General features: G+C 39.4%; 1 protein-coding gene and 1 long non-coding RNA gene across 4 annotated transcripts in view; one reads left to right on the top strand and one right to left on the bottom strand.

Annotated features, from left to right (window-relative positions):
* The window catches only part of SPEN (spen family transcriptional repressor), a 71,865-nt gene that overhangs the window by 10,975 nt on the left and 43,059 nt on the right, over positions 1–17,831 (top strand). For both annotated transcript variants that reach the window (XM_026117175.2, XM_026117174.2), the window contains exons 2-3: positions 8,850–9,170; positions 12,504–12,980. In XM_026117175.2, the coding sequence (XP_025972960.1) occupies positions 8,850–9,170; positions 12,504–12,980 (798 nt within the window). The remainder of the gene's footprint in view (positions 1–8,849; positions 9,171–12,503; positions 12,981–17,831) is intronic.
* LOC135323576 (uncharacterized) lies at positions 2,243–5,771 on the bottom strand. 2 transcript variants are annotated; one of them, XR_010385052.1, is made up of 3 exons: positions 5,671–5,771; positions 5,439–5,576; positions 2,243–4,758 (listed from the first exon to the last, which is right to left on the bottom strand). It is a non-coding gene; the product is annotated as an uncharacterized LOC135323576 (long non-coding RNA). The 2 variants fall into 2 exon arrangements; XR_010385051.1 differs by having other exon boundaries at positions 2,243–5,576.

Genomic DNA, 17,831 nt, shown 5'->3' with positions numbered 1-17,831 from the left:
GCGCGCAGTCTCAAAGATATTATGTTGCTGTGATTTTCATGAAAACAGGCAGTCTAATAGAGGAGAGAGACCTGATTAGCGGCCCCATGGAGAGAAAAGCTGCAGCATGAGTGCAACCCTTATTAGACATTAAAGAATCCACATGGGAGAGAGGTGTTCCTAAGCGTGGGAAAAGCTTCAGTGGGAACTGGCATTTATTGGACGCCAGAGAATTCGACCTCAAGACATGCATCCATAAGAAATGAGTGTTCATTATTTCTGCTCACAAAGCTACTTTGATTTTTTTTTTTTAATAAAACATGTATACCAATAAACTGTGGGGGATGGATGCTTATATACTTTTCCTTAATTGTACAGAAATGACTACTAGTAAAAGTTCCTTAATAGCAGAGCTTCTGTCTCTTTACTGGGTGGCTGAAGTGGCCGTGTGAATGAGAAACTTAAATTGTTCAACGATATTTATGTAGTATTTACTCATAAAATTTTACATTAAGCCCTTCCTGAAAATACACTCAAGATTTGACTTGTGACTATGCAGTATCATGATGTTCTGATGCAATTCTGAGTTAAACTGACGTTGCAGACAATGGAGCTGCTGACTTAGACAATGATATTAAACGCTAGATGTTGCATGCAGTACCGAGGATAAGTGGAGGTTTTATTCGGATAGCTTAACATAATCCCGAAGTTCAAAACACGGGTTCATCTTCCCCTCTGTCATCTTCAGTCTGTGTTAATGCGTTCCTGAGGTTTTTATGAATGTTGTTTCACGTTGTGGTGCTGTTGCAGTGGAACCGAGTTCTGTCTCGAAGAAGGGGTGTATCTGTATTCATCTTTTGAGGACCACCTGATACTGTGTACAGACTAAAATGGCTCAGCTGTAGCATCACTCCCGGCAAAATATTTTGTTACGGGGGTCTTAAAAAAAAATTCCTGCTATGTTGACTGTGGAGAAAAGTATTTGCTACCCACAGTAGCAACTCTGACTAAATGGTTTTAAAAATTATGGTTTTTCCCCCTCTGGCCCTCGTTTAATAGCTTGTAGAATCAACTTTAATTTGGTAGAAGTAGTGGATCGAAATGAAAGCTTGTGTGCAGAAGCACTGAGTAGCTTTTTAAATTTTTGTCAGGTTCCTAATTAGAGGGGGGCAGTATCCCTCCCTAGTTTTCCAGGTAGGAAGAAGTTTTCACTTTTCTGCATGCTTCACAGCCTCCCTCCCACATCCTCTCCAGTGGTACATAATTTCATTTACGTATTAATGCCTCTGCCGTAGCAAAATGGTGACTTGGCAATAACACTACAAATCAGATGTCTTAATTGGGAATTGCTTTTACTTTATGTCCTAAAATGGAGCATTCAGCTGAGCCGTAAAGCAAGAAGTGAACATTTATTTCAGCACAGAGTTATCTGTCAGACTATCTGGTATGTTGTGCATGTTGCTCTTAAATAATAGAGGTATCAGACGTATCAGTGAATGTGCCTATGCTAGCTTTTTAATTTCCTACTTTGTCATCTCTTACGAAGGGATTACAAGTGTAGACAAAGCCCTGGCTGTTTTCGGGGTATGATAGAAACACGTGCTGTATCTCATTAACAAAACCCTTGTTTGTAGTCAGAGTTGGGAGATTTCCCATGAAATGCTGTTTGAGGCTCAAGTGAGCTGGAAAATGTAAGCGTGGATTGGGTTTGACTAACAATTTGGGAGGCAGGGGCAGGAGGGGAGAAAAAATGTTAGGAAAGCCGTGTTAAAGATTCAGCCCAGTCATATAAGCGGTCTAATTTCGCTTCACAACCTGGTCGATGGTTATTACTCCTGAATTTTCAGGATTCCCCAAAGATCTTTATTGCTAGGAGGAGAACTAGAGAGAATGCCCCGAAGAACTTCTTTTCAGAGGTTGAAGAGCCAATAAAGATCACTCTAAACAAGTTTCAAAGTATCCGAGATTGCAATCGGGAAGAGTATGGGAGCTTGGTAATTAGGGCATGTTTCTGAATCATTGCTGTCACAAGGTCTGTTCTCAGTACCGTCTGAAAGCTAGTGCTCCTTGTGATATGAGGAGCTCTTGTTTTTGCACGGTTTAATGTTGCGAAAGTAAAGGTTTTCATGGCATTGCATAGTGTGGATTTCTCTCTCTCTGACAAGGCTTCCTACTCGTGATCGTGTAGAAAACTACCCTGCGCTCGCAATGGCTCATCATTGTGGGAACAGCAATTTTGTGCGGAGAAAGGTAGAATTAGAGAGACATTTAATTTGTTTTATTTTTAGCCATCTCTAACGCGATGTAGCAGCTGGAGATAAGGAGAGCCAATACCATACATTGAATTTCCTCTAGAGGCTGCTGGAAGTGCTCCATACGTTGCTGGCAGCCTTTGTGCTGGTACCCTCGACCTAGTATTTTTTTGTCACTTTTGCATGCTTCGCTTGAAAAAGCATTGCTTCAGAAAATTGGCCCCAGCTGCTGGGGAAGCCGGTGTGTTTGGAGGAGTGGTATTGCTGGGTCCTTAAAAGGTGTGTTTGTTAGATAAATATTTTGGAAAGTCACAGTGTTTTCGGGACAATCAAAATAAAATTGAAGTGCGTACGCGTTGACGAGAGGTCCTTCTGACACACGGAGCCTTTTGTGCGTGAGCTCCATGTAGAACGCGATCGGATGCCCTTGGGAATTAGCGCAAAGACCCTGGCTTCAGGAGGCCTTGGATCAGGTCCTCAGTAACGAGAAACCACGCTGAATTGTCCAAATAAAAACGGCTTTTGGTCTTCCTCGAGTTCAGCTGCTAGCTAGGGCTGTCAGCCATATTAAGCTTCTGAATTTGTCAATAAGCAATTGAGATATCATTTAGCAAATTAAAATCTTCTCCAGGTTTGTTTTGAGTGGCAGTCTTATAAAGACAAGCGATTATAGCTCATCAGCTGACAGTTCCTCAAATGTTTGTTAAAGTCGAAGTGTCGTTTTTCAGGACTATGGAATTCAGTTTTGTATCTCTGTTGAGATTACATTTCAGTTAACTTGCATTATTTTCATCCCAGCCCTGTGCACACGCTTCTCAATGGTCTGTCTCTGGGTTTGCTTTCTTTTACAGAGCAGTATTTATGAAAGAAACCCAACCTAATAATGCTGCCTGTGCGTTTTTGGGTAACTTCTTTTTATTTAATTCATTTATTCCTGTGTATCTATAAGCTCTCGAGTTGTTCTTCCATGCTAGAGACATGATTATATTTGACCAGAGATTTTGCCAGATTTTGAACTGATACTCTGTTGAAAGCATTGGCTGAAACAGAACATAATTCTGAAGACTTAAGTGCTTGTGTCACTCAGGTCTCGAGGCAGTAAAAATACCCTTTCATTCCACTCTTGGTGTGAAGTTCCCTTTAAGAACTAAAAAAATTCGAAACTGTATAAATCTTTTTCCTGGTTGTGCATAGGGTAAGTGAATTATGCAGCTGTAGTGAAAATGAAGCATGAAACATGGTAGTATGCAATATCTTAGGTCAGGCATGTTATAGCTGTTTTATATGGTATGTTTTTATTATATTAATGCCCTTATCGTAATCAATTACAGGGCCTTCTTGTGATTTGCAAATGCCTGTGTAAAAACCTGGTAATGGAAGTCTGCTTTATAGTGGCTGTAGTATTTGTACATCTTGTGTTACCCTGTAACTGGAGATCTGCTTTGTGTGGGGGGGAAGTATAGGACTAGAATAGTCCCCAGCATGGAATATTTGGACTGATTGGTAGTTATAAATAAGGAGAAGAGACACAGACATCTGGAAAAGTATTATTTCAGTTCACATTACTTTGTTACGAAATAGCAACAAAAGGAGAGGAATATGATTGGCCAAGAAAAGCTTCAAACTGTGTGAGTGTTTTACTGAATAATGCAGGCCTTGACTTGTGTTAGTTATATAATAATCTAGGAGGAAGGAGTTTGAGCATTGCACAGAAAAAATCCGTGCTTTTCAAATGGCTAAAGATATCTGGCTTCAGTCAAGGTGAATCCAAGTGAATCCAAAATATTCAGATGTCCTGCTGTATCAGTGCATCTTGTCAGATCATGCTCTTAATGAGTGATGCAGAAACAAACACAAAAGCTTATGAATTATTTTTGATCTTACAATGTGCCTTGCATTTAGTAGTATTTGGACTGAAGTGTTGTGCCAGCTTGTAAAATTATGAAGATGTTTTTGTAAACCAGGATGTAACTGACCTGTAAAATTCAGTAGCAACAGAACTGGGTATGAAAGGTTTCCCCAAGCGTGGCGAGAGCTCAGCCTGAGAAATAAGGGGGTAATATAATTTAAAGTGTAATTCAAGGAAAACAGAGAGTTTAAGGTAAAAAACTGTACTTCTCTCTCTGACTTTAAGCAATGTTTTCCTATCATGTATGTATCAGCTAATAAAGATCCTAGTTGGTTTATAAAATAATAGATCCATATGGAAACATTTGCTTACTGAATATTTGCTGGCCAATATTCTCGTAGTCCATCCTTTGTTTAAAATGGTTTTGTCTGGTAGAAACAGTCCAGAAAAATGAATGGTTAGAGTAAATCCCCAGTCTGTGGCAAAATGAAGCAGATGATGAGAAATAACCATGAGAGGAGGCAGAGGTACCCCCGTGATGAAGTCGTGCTTGCGGTCTGTAGCCGTGCCTGCTTCCCGGGTTGTCTGTAGAAAGTTGTACAGTGAGAGATGACTTTGGCACGTCTCCTCCGCCTCCTCTCCCCGTCAGCAGGGCTTTGTCTCGGTGACACGTTGCCCCTGGGGAGGAGGAATGAGACTGGCCTTGCATTGGCGGAGGGCAGCGTTTCCCAACCCGGCCGCATTGTTTGCCTGTGCGGGAGGAAGAGCTGGGGAGGAGGAAGGGCTGCAGGGAGAGAGAAACATGCAGAGCAGCCATGCCAAGAGCCCAGAGACATTTCAGCTGCTTGATTATAGAGGTGCTTTGATCTACAGTGAATAAACCAATAATGTTTAAATTACGAATTCCTTTTCTTTGTCTGGAAAGCTGGATTAATATAGCTTTGTTAGAACAATGATTATCTAGCAACTTTTTGAAAGGGCCACCAGATTTCTGTTTATTGCTTGGTGTTAGTCATGCGCTAGTAGAGGGGCTTGGTGACATAATAGCTCTTGTACATCCTCATCTCCTCTGATTCTGGCTGAACTATAAACGCCTCTGAAATACAGCCTCAGCCTTCCTCATTACAGTATAGAGCAGGGCTGGAGCTAATGATTAATCGGCATGAGTTACACATGGGAAGAGGCATTAAAAAGCCTTGTTTTCATTAGGGTCTGTGGATTTAGAGCTGAGCAAATGCGCCTCTTTGTTTTCTGTTCAGTCTGCCAGCGATTGTGAAATACAGCCTTCTTGGAAAAGGCTGACGCATAGGTATAAAGATACGGATGAAGGTTTAGAGGAGCTGCTCTGCGAACGTTACCAAAGGTCACGGTGATGCCTCCTGTTGTCCTTTTGTCCCCTCTTCCCAGCCCTCCGGATCTGGACAAAGGTTGCATCACGCGAAGTCGGCTGTTGCTCCTCGGAACGTATTTGCCTCCATCTTGCTTTAACTTGCGATCTGCGTAACGAAACGTCGTGTTATCGCCGCGTCTCCTCCCCCAGCCCTCCCCAAAGTATCGCTTTCTTGTAATGTATTATTCTGCTGCAGTAACCTGTCTTGTGATGCAGCACTGCAGATCTCCCCTCCTCTCCCCTTAGGATCAGATAGCGTGGAGCAATGCAGTTCTCCTCCCAGCAGCGCCTGCCAAGACGGGAGCAGCTCGGAGAGCCGCCAACGGGTGGGGCTGGGTTGGATCACTAGACAGATTAATCTTCACGGTGGGGGACTAAAGGATGTGTGTAATCATAGGACACAGACCACGTTGGGGCACGGAAAATGCAAACCTTCCTGTTTCAGCAGCTGTCCTTGAATGCTTAGGGCTCTTTCCTTCTCAGTTTTCCTTTTTTTCCCCCCCGCTTCTGCTTGCGCTCCCTTTCTCCTCCCTACCCTCTGCCTCCCTCGCTTTCAGCAAAGACGATTGTCACAGATTATCCTCCTGGCTCGTCAAGGGTACAGTGCAGCAGAGCGACCGAGTATCTGGAGAGTGGACGGATTAAAATGCACCATCTCCAGATCGGATGATTTAAGACTGTGGCTGCAGTAGAATACAGAAGTATAGTAGCCTCCCACATCCATTTCTGATTTAAAAAAAAAGAAAAAAAGGTGCATGGAAAATTACAGTTTTGTACCATGAGTATATCTTAGTCTCCTGACAATTAAGGGAAGGCTTTTTTGACTTTCGGCAGAAGGCAGTGTGTATCAGAGCATTTTGAAAATTCTGCTGTAAAACTTTTGAGAGTCCATAGTTGAAGATGCAGAGGATATATATGTAACCGTGTTTTCTGTTTGAAGCAAATGCAAATTACACTCTCACATATTTTACAGCAGCCTATTTTTTTTTCCCCTCAAACGAAAATGGCAAGTAAATGAGGGATCTGAATGTGCTACTTTCAATACAAAATTTGAGCTCTGGCTGAAAGATTTGTGCTTTTATTGGTTGATTGCTTTGGTACATAGAGAGCATATTATGTTGATGTTCCGTATTTCTGCACTTTCTGGGCAGCATTAGCTCGAGTATCTAAACATTTTAACATATTTCTAGACCTTCTGCAGCAAAAGAAAAATAATTGAGGTCTGTTTGTACGTATCGTATAATAACACGTACGTGTTACGATTTCACAATTAGGAAATGAAAGAATTACCAGGGTAGTGAGTGGGAGCAGTCTTTAAGAGAACTATTTCTGATGTAACTGGCAGGCAGTCCTTCATATTAAGTAGGCTATGGTGATTGCAGTCAGAAAGGTCAGTTAGGATTTTAGATCTGAGGAGTCTTAAGACAGTTAAGATTTTTTTACTGAAGACCATAGGCAAAGAATGGACTAATGTTGCCAGAGACTGAATGCGTGTGAACAGTGAGCAAAAAGGAAGTGCGTGCTCTAACCAGTCAGTTCTCTAACTACAATATTTAGAAGAAAAACTCAATGGAAGTGAAAGTTAAAGCACTCCATCCTAGCTCAGTATCTTTGCTTTTTTGTTTCTTTAGAGAACCAGTACCAAAATAAATGTTAATGGGACTTAAGCGATGCTGACTAGTATGCCTAAATTATTTCTCATTATTACTTGTCACAGTTATTCATGGCAGTCAATCTCATTTTATTCAAATAGGCTGCTTTCTGTTCTCCTTCACCCTTCCTCCTTTCCTGTTTCTTCTCTCTTGCCTGGGCCACCTACAAATAGGCTGTGGTGTACCTGTGAGTAACAAAGGCAACAAACTCTGCTCGGGACAGCTTACAAACAAGAACGCATCCCATATGCACCTTCGCCTTTTTATGTCTATCGAGGAGCTTTTTTTGCCCGTGTTTGTGCACGTACTCCTTCAGGAGTACTGTGCCATATTTGGTGAAGTATGAAATAGAGAAAAACGAAATCTAAATCCAAACCAGATCATATAGAAAGTATAGTAGGTCAAATTGGAATGAGAAGCCGGCAGTCAGTGAGGCAGTGTTTCAAACTGTATTCAAGAATTAGTCATACAATAACAATGATGAAATTTTCAGGTATATTGAAAGTCATGCATAAAACAGTGTCCGGTGCAGGTTCTGAAATAATTTACTCCTCTGATATGCAAGTGTATGAGCTTCTTTCCTGTCTGTATAGCTGAAGACAGCATTTCTTGCTTAAGGTCATTTAAATTTGTTCTGCATTGTGCTACCTTTGCGAATCAACAGAAAATGTTTTGTAAAGATTCTTTATAAAGTTGATAAATATTTTTTTATTTGTATATTCCTTTCCGGTTTGTCGGCACATTCCAAAATACGCTTTTTGCCTTGATAATTTTGTTGTCTTGGATTAACAACTGGAGTTAATGCCCGTCCTTGTTTTTCTAAACCTCTTGGTTGAGAGAAATGACTGAAATGCAATCTCCAGTTCCAGGCTGTTTTAAAAGGTCGCTGAGTTGATACTTTACATTTTGTCCTTTTTTTGCATCGGTTTATAAGGCCATTCAAAAACATTTTGACATAGTGTTTTGTCATGGGTGTAAACATGTTGTTTGTTGTTTGTATTTTTTTGCGTGGACGTTTACTCATCCATAAGTGACTACTACTTAACTTCATAACATACATTAAGTAGGGCGGTGTCACGTTCCTGTAAGTCTTCCTCAAAGTGATTATTGTGCGGCTTGTTCCATATTGGGGAGTTTAAGGTTGAACTCCAGAAGCACTCCAGTCCAAGGTACATTTGTAGGTCACTCTCTAAAAGCGTGCCGTGAGGCTATCGTGAACAAATGGGTTAGAGATCAGAAATCGGTATCAGAATGAAGACTCTTGGTTTGGTGCTGAATGGATTAAATATAGATCAGAGTAGTAAATTGCTGTGTCAAGGTCATTATTTCTTAAGAAGATTGTCGGGATGTCTTTATTTTTACTTGTTATGACACAGTTTTGTTTTAATTATGTCTTGCTCGTCAGATTAAAAATTAGAGGTGCCGTTCTCATTCCAAATACCTTTCTATTTCTTCAGCTGCTGTTGCTCTGTTATTATAAAAGAGATTTCATGGTAGGCTAACCAAAAGAGAGGACTTGTAAATATTTCTGGAAAGTGCACATGGCCTTTTTCCTCTTCTTGAAAGTGCCTCCCCCAAATTCTGCTGTGTTTGGAGACAAGTTTTCTTAGCATTGAGGAAGAACAAATGGTTTGAAACTGATGCTGATTTTTCACAAGGCAATGTTATTAAATACGGTCTTTTCCTACTGTCATTAATATATGTGCTTTGTTTTGCTTTTTTTCCAGATATGGACGTGTTGAAAGTGTCAAAATACTCCCTAAAAGGGGGTCAGAAGGTGGAGTGGCAGCGTTTGTGGATTTTGTGGACATCAAAAGTGCGCAGAAGGCACACAACTCTGTCAACAAAATGGGAGATAGAGACCTACGGACGGATTATAATGAACCAGGAACCATTCCCAGTGCTGCTCGGGGATTGGATGATACAGTTTCCATAGCATCTCGTAGTAGAGAGGTTTCTGGGTTCAGAGGAGGTGGTGGGGGGCCCACTTACGGCCCCCCACCATCGCTTCATGCACGGGAAGGACGTTATGAGCGGAGACTTGATGGGTAAGTTCCAAGGTTTCTCTAGGCAGGTATTTTGTATTTGATATGGTGAGAAACACAAACTCGTATATAGGGCCCCCAGATGGATTTAAAATTTTGGGAATTATCTATGTTTCCTATTTTGGGTTGGAAACGGAAGTGATTTCTATCCCAGTGGCTGGTACCTTGTGGATCCATAGAGGATGTTTTCTGCAGCTGGTTGGATATCTACACTTGAAATAAGGTGGTTTTAAGATGGAAGATTTCTTTGGCCAGCATCGATATTGGAGTTACTCTTTTCTAGAAGTAATGATTCCATTTCTTGGATAATATTAAGGCCTTATTCGGATGTATCCCTACTGCCAGATGGAGCTATATTACTACAACATGTGTTGAAGTTCTGTATGGAGTATCTTCGGAATACTAGAACCTAAAATGCTGTGAAAGCTTGATGCCTAGTTCTCAGTTCTCTCTATGTGCAGCTTATATGTTAATTGGATTGTCACCAAAAATTTCTAGTAGACTTTTAATGATGCGGTCCTTTGGATCTACAGACAACATTTAGCCATGGAAATACGCTTGGATGGAGAAGACTGAAGGCAGCTTTTGATGTTTCCATTTTGGATCTACATCATGTCCAAGTTATTGGGATTATTCTTTCTGATGGTATTGGCAAAAAGAGATGATGGACATTACTAAATTTTGGAAATTATAGTTTTTTTTAAATGCTGGGATAAGAACTACTGCCTTGAATTTATTGGATGGTATTACAGTCAAGACGTCAGTAGCCATGGGGAGTGGATTACTATCTAGTCTCTTAAAAAGCTCTTTGCTACTCCACATTAAACGTACTTTAGCTTTAAGGACGTGGCGCTAATAATCAGTTTGTGGATACATCAATCAAAAATGACTGGGCTGGATGGTTACAAAGGCGGATAGAGGATGCCTGCTGGCCAGCACTGATGAATTCCCTCATGCATTGGGTGAACTTCTACCAGCTGCTTGATTCAGACATAGGGCTGGAAATTAAAATAATGGATCTATTTAAGTGCCTACTGTCTCAAGAAAGAAGTCTGGGGGTTTCAGATTTACGGTTTCAGTCTGAGACTACTTGCTTCCAGTGGAATTTTTTTTCTCTTATCACTAAGAATTTTTTTTCTTGTTGGTTCATCTAAAATATCATTTGACACCCTTGCCCATTAAGAAGGTGGATTACCCCTGTAAGAGGGGCCAAAATTGGGGAAGTTATGTTCACAATTCTCTCCCTAGATTTAATTGGGAATATAGGTCGTGTTTCCACACTTGGAAAAGGTTGGTATGTCCTGCCCTGTGTATATTAGCCCCTCTCCTAACCCAGTCAAACCCTCTCTTTCCACTAACTCCAGTAGTACTTAGCACTAATAGATAAATCAAAAAAGCACTGTAGCCATTAGATTTTCAGCTCTGCTAGCTCCTCTGTCTGTCTTCTGTGTCCTTTTCATGGATAAGGACTTTGTTCTTTTATGTCAGCTATAGCAGTAACCCTCTAGAAAATACTGCTTTTTCTCTTACCTCATTAAATCGGCTTTCACTGATTAACACTTTATAGGATGCTAAATGCAATCATTTATAAAATTGTTGATCTTGTTCCTTCAAAAGGGGGAGGGGGGGAGGGAAGAGACACACCTCTGTGCTAGACCCTCAAATATCTTTAAAAATGCCATTGTTGCAAGCAACAGATAATAAAAATAGAAGGGCAACAATGACTTTTAAGCAGATATATATGTTACTGGAATTTTCTGTTGCACTGGTTAGGTTGTTTTTTCTACATAACTTGGGAGAAAAATGCAGGCAAGACATGAGTTAGCTCTTTATGAAGCTTGAAAAGGAGCTATAATTTTAACAATAGAGGATTATATTTAGAGGATTAAAGATGTAGTGATTCATTGGAGAAGGAACTGAAGGAACTTCCTGAGATATTAAACAAAAAAGATTCAAGTCCAATTTTCAGTTTATAAAAGATATCTAAAATATTTCTGCCATTTTAAATAGAAGACAGACTTGCGATGCAGGAGAAGAGGAGTAACTGTAGAGTAGAATTAGGTTATTAGGATTCAGGGGACTGAGGTGACTAATAATTGATTCTGAAGGAAATATCTGAGAAGGCCGAGGAAAAGGATGAAATGTCCTTCGTAAGACGGATAATTAATTTTTAAATTAACTTCGGGTACCCTGACATATTTAGAATTTTGCAAGTATTTTTTAAGCACTCAGAATATCATTCCTGATCTTCCATTTTGCAGATGTAACTTAGACATACCATCCTGGTACTTGTCTAAATTAGAATACTAAACTATTTGTAATGTTCTTTTAACTTCACCTGTCAGTTTTACTATATCTTTATTTGAGAGATCACACTAACATTCTTAAACATAGAACTTTCCTTAATTGACATACAAAATGTTTTAAATACTAAAGCAAAATGGGTCTTAGCTACTTTAAACTAGTGTGCTTATAAGCATAAAAAAAGATACAAATTATATAATTGCAGTAACAATAATAGTCTCAACAAATCTATTGAGAAGTTAATTTATACTCTTTGTGTAGGGTTTTAGTATCTTTTGGGGGCCTGCATCCTTTTTGGTAGTTATAAATACTTGCAATTTAAGTATTCTGACATTAGCATTCAAAATGTTCCTTTGGGTGTGCAGCTTTCCCAAGAATTGAGTGTAGCAGTCTGATAAAAGCAAAGTTAATTGTAAGAGGGTGAAATATTTTAAAACAGCAGCACCAAGAACCCCCCTAATTTTCTGGGCTTCTGTGTGGGTAATACTACCCCTTTTGAAAGCAGCTTCTTACCTCTGGGTCATGCTTTGCACTGAGGCTTTCATGGCTATAGCCCAATTTGTGATGCCATTTTTGCAGAAGGATAATTATAAGATGTGCAGAAATTATCAGATTCGTGAAAAAAATCTGAAAAACAAGCAAAAATGGAGAAAAATGTAATTGCTTTGCTTAAAAAATACGTTTTCCTTGTCTGTGTGAATTTGAAAGAAAAGAAAACAGAACAAAACTTAAATTAGGATTCTGCCCTGGAAAGCAATGTATTTTCCTGTGCAGGCAAGATGCTGGTCATGAAAGCCCCAATATGTGATTAAAACAAAATGATTGCTCAGCTTTATTTTATATGAATATAACTTTGGAGTCAAGTAAAATGTTTAAGTTTGTCAGTGTTTGCTTGATAGGTTATTTGCTGTTTAGTGGAGAATCAGTTGCAAAAATAAATTCAGTGCTGAAGTGAATGTTTGCATGATTTGCTTTTAGTTTTGCTTGCCCCTTTCTGATTGATTAAATATTTTTCCCCCCTCCTAAATGCAGGGCTTCAGATAACAGGGAGCGTGCTTATGAACATAGTGCCTATGGACACCATGAACGGGGGACGGGAGGATTTGATCGGACAAGACATTACGATCAGGATTACTATAGAGATCCTCGAGAGCGGACTTTACAACACGGGCTCTATTATACTTCTCGGAGTCGAAGTCCAAACCGTTTTGATGCTCACGACCCCCGTTACGAACCTAGGGCCCGGGAGCAGTTTACATTGCCCAGTGTGGTACACAGGGATATCTACAGGGATGATATTACACGGGAGGTACGAGGCAGAAGGCCAGAACGGAATTACCAGCACAGCAGGAGTCGGTCACCGCATTCGTCCCAGTCTAGGACCCAGTCTCCTCAGAGGCTGGCTAGCCAAGCGTCTAGACCCACGCGGTCCCCTAGCGGCAGCGGTTCTAGGAGTAGATCTTCGAGTAGCGATTCAATCAGCAGCAGCAGTAGTACCAGCAGCGACAGGTAGGTCACTTTTGGTTACGACAGATGTATTGTTGCCTGATTCAAAGCGGTGGTGGCGAAGGTAAATCATTGCACCGGGGCGTTGGTCGCGTTGTCCGGGCAGCAGTCGTTCCGAGTCGGAATGAGGAACTGCAGCCGGCGCTATCAAAATAGAAGGCGTTTTTGTGGCAAAGCGTTATTCATTGATGTAGAAATAAACCAGCGTGAAATGTATGAAGGCTTAACTTGGCACAAGACAAATCCAAGGGGAATGTTCTTGCCATTGTTGATTATTTTCCATGGTGGATACGTGCAGCATCTCTAAGATGCTAGCTAAAAAAAAATGGGGATGTACAAATCCAAGACTTTGCTACAACACTGGCTACTGCCTCCACGCTCGGTTGGGGAATGGGTTAATTAATTTGCATATGCCATAAATTGAACAAATAAACTATTAAGGTTCAACTGCTTTTTATAGGACGCATTTTAAAACACCGTGGGAAACGATGAGTATTTAATCTCCAATTTCCCTTAATTCCGTATCGCCACTAACATTTAAGAGACTGGTATGTTGTCTCCCCCTTTTTTCCCCTGTTTCCTTGCAGCAAAAATTCTAGACTTGGAAGAATAATTTGTAAAAATCTGAATATGCATTTCCTAGCGATGTGCCCATATCTTTGGTTCTATAATAGCTGCAGTATTTGTGTTATTTTTGTGTTAATTTATAAGCTATGTATGGGAGAAAAATAAGGCTACTAGGGCTCATCAGGCAGTGGATTTCTTTAGCAATTTGAATATTCTTGTCAAACGTCACTTAGATATTTAGTTTTTTAATAGTAAACCTGCCCTAAGGGTGGAAACCAAAAAGTTACCATCATGCCTGCAGATGTTTTATGCTCTATTTGGTGAAGAGCTCTGTTCTTGAGAAAGGTTTCTAGAGTTGGAAACATTGCCTTTGCGTACCAGTTCTTTTCTAAAACCAAAGCTATTCTTTAAAGTAAATAAGTGTGTCGCTGTAATAAATATTTAGTGTTTGATTATCACTTTGAATGGAATTCTACCACTCTCTCATCAAAATAATTATTCTCTTAAAATCTTAAGTGCTTGAACTTGGACCATGAGGGGTAGCTTGGTTGACATTGAGGGGAACGTGCAGAAGTTTCTTCTTTTTTTGATTTTTTTTTTTTCAGTTGTATAAAGAACTTTGAAAGGATTTACTTCCTTCTTTTAATTTTTGTTTTCTCCTCCTGGATATAGAAATCCAGGTTCTCTCTTGATTGGAGAGCTGGTGAAAAGATGGACACCTCTAGAGGGTTTGAGAGGACTCGGACTGCTTTTATATACTAGTTTGTTTATTTCTAACACCTCTCTTTCAGCGAGACCTTAACAGATAAAGACAACCTTTTGTCAAAGATTTAATGGAGGTCTCCAAGAAAAGTAGAGAAGATGAAATGTAAGACGGCCTCCTGGTTGCATTTAAGGTTTTAAAAACCTCAACCAGGGAAAAGTCTCTCTTCTCATGCCTCTCTGCTCCTTGCAAAAAAGGACAGAAGGAAGCTCAGGAAACTTGTAATATTTACAAAATGTCATTCTTGGGATGTCAAGCTGGGATGAAATACTATTCTGAAATTTACAGGACTAAATATGCCACTGGAACAAAGTTTAAGATTTAATCAGACCATAAGCAATGTCTGCTATGCTTTTAGTATCTCATTTTCTTGGCAATTTCTAGTTCTTGTAATGGAAAATTAGATGACACTCCAGAAGGAATAGGGAAATAAACATTTTTTTTCTTATTAATACAGTAAATTCAAATTCAATAGAGCAAGTAATAGAATCTGGTGGATAATATCTTTAATTTTGAAGGATCAGAAAAGAGTTGTACATGTCCATAAGCTATGAGTTAGACAGTAATAAACATTTAACCATTTCTTTACCTTGTAAAACAAAATTTTGCCCAGCCTTAGAGTGTGTTAAAATACAGGTGGACTTTTTCATTTGTTTTGTAACGTGCTTTGAATTCAGCGATGTAGATACATAAATCCCATAATTATTTGTTTAGTCAATTCTGAACAAAGTGGAAGCTTCATATATGTGTTTGTGTGTATATGAAAACTTTGTATTTAGTTCTTCATTTGTGCATCTATTTAACCTTCCTTGACAGTAAAATCTACAATTTAGTAGCTATGCAGCATTCATAGTAAAGTATGTGGATGCCATCTGAGGTAAAGCACATTTCTCACTTTGCTTAAGTTGCAGCTCTGATTTGAGGAGTGGAGGTGTGTGTTTTGTTTCTGTGTTTTTACGGCACCTTCTTCCTAAACAGACCTCTCCATACAGTTCATTTTTTATCCTGTGAACTAGAGGAGCAGGAAGGCTCAGGGACAAGTTGTCGCAAGGTAACAGCAAGAGCTCACAGAGATGCTCTTACCCTGTGTAAGGGAGGCTGACGCGCTCCCTTTTCGAGGAGGTGCCTCACGCTTGCTGGCCGGTATTGGTGTACAAAGCAGCCGTTGGTGTGCGGGAAGTTTTCACATACTCAGACCAACCAGAAATTGGTTTGCATGGCCATACCCTGGACTGTAGCATATTCTGGTTGTGTCATCACTGGAATCGTTTACCAATTCTGTATCTATTTTTCATTTCTTGAGTGGTATTTATCTGGAGTAACTAATGCCTGAATTTGTGCTGCAGAATCTTTATTGTCGGTGATAGGAGGCTTTGGAGAAATTGTATGGCACCATCCTGTAGGTGCTGTGAAACAATGAGCAGAAAGTTAGTAAATGAAAAATTAAGGCTTTATTCTTTGTGTTGTGGCTTTCAAAGAGCTGTGTGAACTAGATATGACTTTCATTAAATGGAGATGATTTTCTGGACAGTAATGTGCGGAAAGATGCTCTGCAGATTGTTTTAGAAAATGAACAAAGCCTTCATTTCATAAAGGTTTGTAGTTTGTCACACTTGATCTCAGCTAAGCTTCATTTTAAATGTGTATTCAGATGCCTTTATAGGGGATTTGTAATGGGAACTGCAAGAGAGTAATTTAGAGGATAAGACCAAAAAAAAAACGCAGTGAAAATAAACCATATTCTCTGAAGCAGGGCTTTAAATCTTTTTTGATATGCGAACCACTTAAAAAAAACTAACGTATGTGTTGGCCTTTCTAGAAATCTCAACTGCTTTGGTTGTTGTGTAGCATTGTTTCTGTTTGTCACCTTTTGTGGGCTCTCAGGAGTTGTGCACGGGGGTCAGATGCATCTAAAACCATGTGTGGGAGTCAAATGTTGCAGCAAGAGTAACCTGTATGGCTGCGAGTACTGCAGTTTGCATTTCGGTGTTTTCTTAGGTGAGATTTCTCATTGCCCACCCAGCTCGTTATGTTACGGAAAAGAGCCTTTGGGGATTTTTTTGATCACCTTGAAGGAGAAAAAAATGGAAAATGGTATTTGCATTTACTGTTACCAGAAGCCTTAATTTTTACGTTCTGTTGATTCAAACGTGCACCACAAATGGTATATTAGCAAACATATTTTTTGTACTGTGTCATGGAAGAAACGGAATATGCATGAAAACTATGTAATCCCATAGGAAGTAAAGCAGATTTTTGTTGTGCCCTGCCCAACCTACTGAAAAGATATACCCCCTCCTTTTTTTTTTTGGTAGAAATTGTTCTTTTCTAGGCTGCTTGTAGAGGTGTTGTAATGAGCTATAGAAAATTGTTCTGTGCATTTTTTTTCAGTTCTGTAATGTCAAATGGCTTTACACATTTCTTACTGTTCCATGTGTTAGTGATTATTTTTAAAGTTTTGCTGCAGCAATATATTGAATCACATGGCATTGAGAGCAGTGGGACGTTTTGCTCTTAAAGTTGGGCATATGTTGAAGTACCTTGTTGAAATGGGATTTAAACTTCTTTACAAAATCCTGGCAGAAGTATTTCATTTCCTATAGGTAGAAGGGCTTTCTTGCCAGAACGTGAAAGAGTGGATTCTGCATGTGTGTGTGCATGTAAGTCTACATACAACTGACCTGAGATTTCCTTTCCCCCCCCCCCCTTTTTTTTTTAAGAGTGCTTCTTCAGTTGTCTGAAGTCTAGCATGTTGCAAGATACTGATTTACTAGTTAGCTGAATGATTAGCTGTGGTTGTTTGTCATGAAAACTGTGGCTTTGATAAAATTATAAAAGCAAATTCAGCAGAGATGCAAAGTAACTATTTGCATTGAGATTTAGGAGAATTTAGTAATTCTTGTAGTGCTGAATTAAAGCTATGGTAGAAATTGTACATGTAGATGTCTAAAAACGTTTTTTTGGTAACTGTGACATACCGTTGTGCTTAAAGCTATAATCACAAATGGGCAGGGCTTTCATAAAGTAATTAGAGATTGTTTTTTAATCATTTTAGATTTATCTGTGATTAAATTCTTTCTGGATCAACAAATGAGTTACAGAAGAAGGGAATATGTATGTGTCTTATTTGTGTCTTAATATTGACATAAACTGAAGAAAAATATTGCCAAGAGAATTTTAATCATGGGAAAAGCAGGTTCAACAAAATCTTCCAGTTTATTTTATTTCAGTGGGGGCTTTCTTAGTATGTTTAAACAACTGAAGTGAAAGTAGAAAATAATGATTTTTAGTTTCATTACATAATGCAGAGCTTTCCCCACCATTGTCTTCATCTCTTTTTCTGATTAGTTTGTCTGCCAGCAAGTGATGAATCACTGACTTAAAAGGGGACTTAGGGGTTTTGAGTGAGTTGAAAGATGCTTGTGCTGGGGAGAGTTAAAAAATAATGAAGAATTAGGTTAAATGCAGCTTTTAAATACTGTGAGGTAGCCTTTGTTAACACTGAGTAAGTCCATATACCTTTT

Source organism: Dromaius novaehollandiae, chromosome 24, assembly GCF_036370855.1.
Source record: "Dromaius novaehollandiae isolate bDroNov1 chromosome 24, bDroNov1.hap1, whole genome shotgun sequence".
NCBI classification, from domain to species: Eukaryota; Metazoa; Chordata; class Aves; order Casuariiformes; family Dromaiidae; genus Dromaius; species Dromaius novaehollandiae.
Note: the sequence above shows the minus strand (reverse complement) of the source record. Positions and strands in the feature narration are given on the sequence as shown.